At 49.8% G+C, this 251-nt stretch overlaps 1 protein-coding gene across 1 annotated transcript in view; it reads left to right on the top strand.

The window, feature by feature from the left end:
• The window catches only part of LOC119594538 (hemicentin-1-like), a gene marked incomplete in the record, with an annotated part of 42,784 nt that overhangs the window by 3,177 nt on the left and 39,356 nt on the right, over positions 1-251 (top strand). The window contains 1 exon segment of the mRNA XM_037943570.1: positions 46-208. Within this exon segment, the coding sequence (XP_037799498.1) occupies positions 46-208 (163 nt within the window).

Raw genomic sequence — 251 nt, 5'->3', positions numbered from 1 at the left:
CTTATTTTCTGTCTTCCATTAATGAATAACTATGCAAATTTCCAGAATAACATGCCGCTGGATGAGGACGACCCCAACCTTCACTTGAGCGCAGGAGGACGAGATCTGAAACTCCTTCAGGTGACGGAGGACGACGCCGCGAACTACTCGTGCTTGGCTACGAACGAGGCGGGTTCCCTCTCTATCAACTTTACGCTCGAAGTTCATGGTTAGCGGTTCTGATCCCCTTTTGAGCCCTTAGTGCGATTCGT

Source organism: Penaeus monodon, chromosome 34 (genome assembly GCF_015228065.2).
Source record: "Penaeus monodon isolate SGIC_2016 chromosome 34, NSTDA_Pmon_1, whole genome shotgun sequence".
Lineage (NCBI taxonomy): Eukaryota > Metazoa > Arthropoda > Malacostraca > Decapoda > Penaeidae > Penaeus > Penaeus monodon.
Note: the sequence above shows the minus strand (reverse complement) of the source record. Positions and strands in the feature narration are given on the sequence as shown.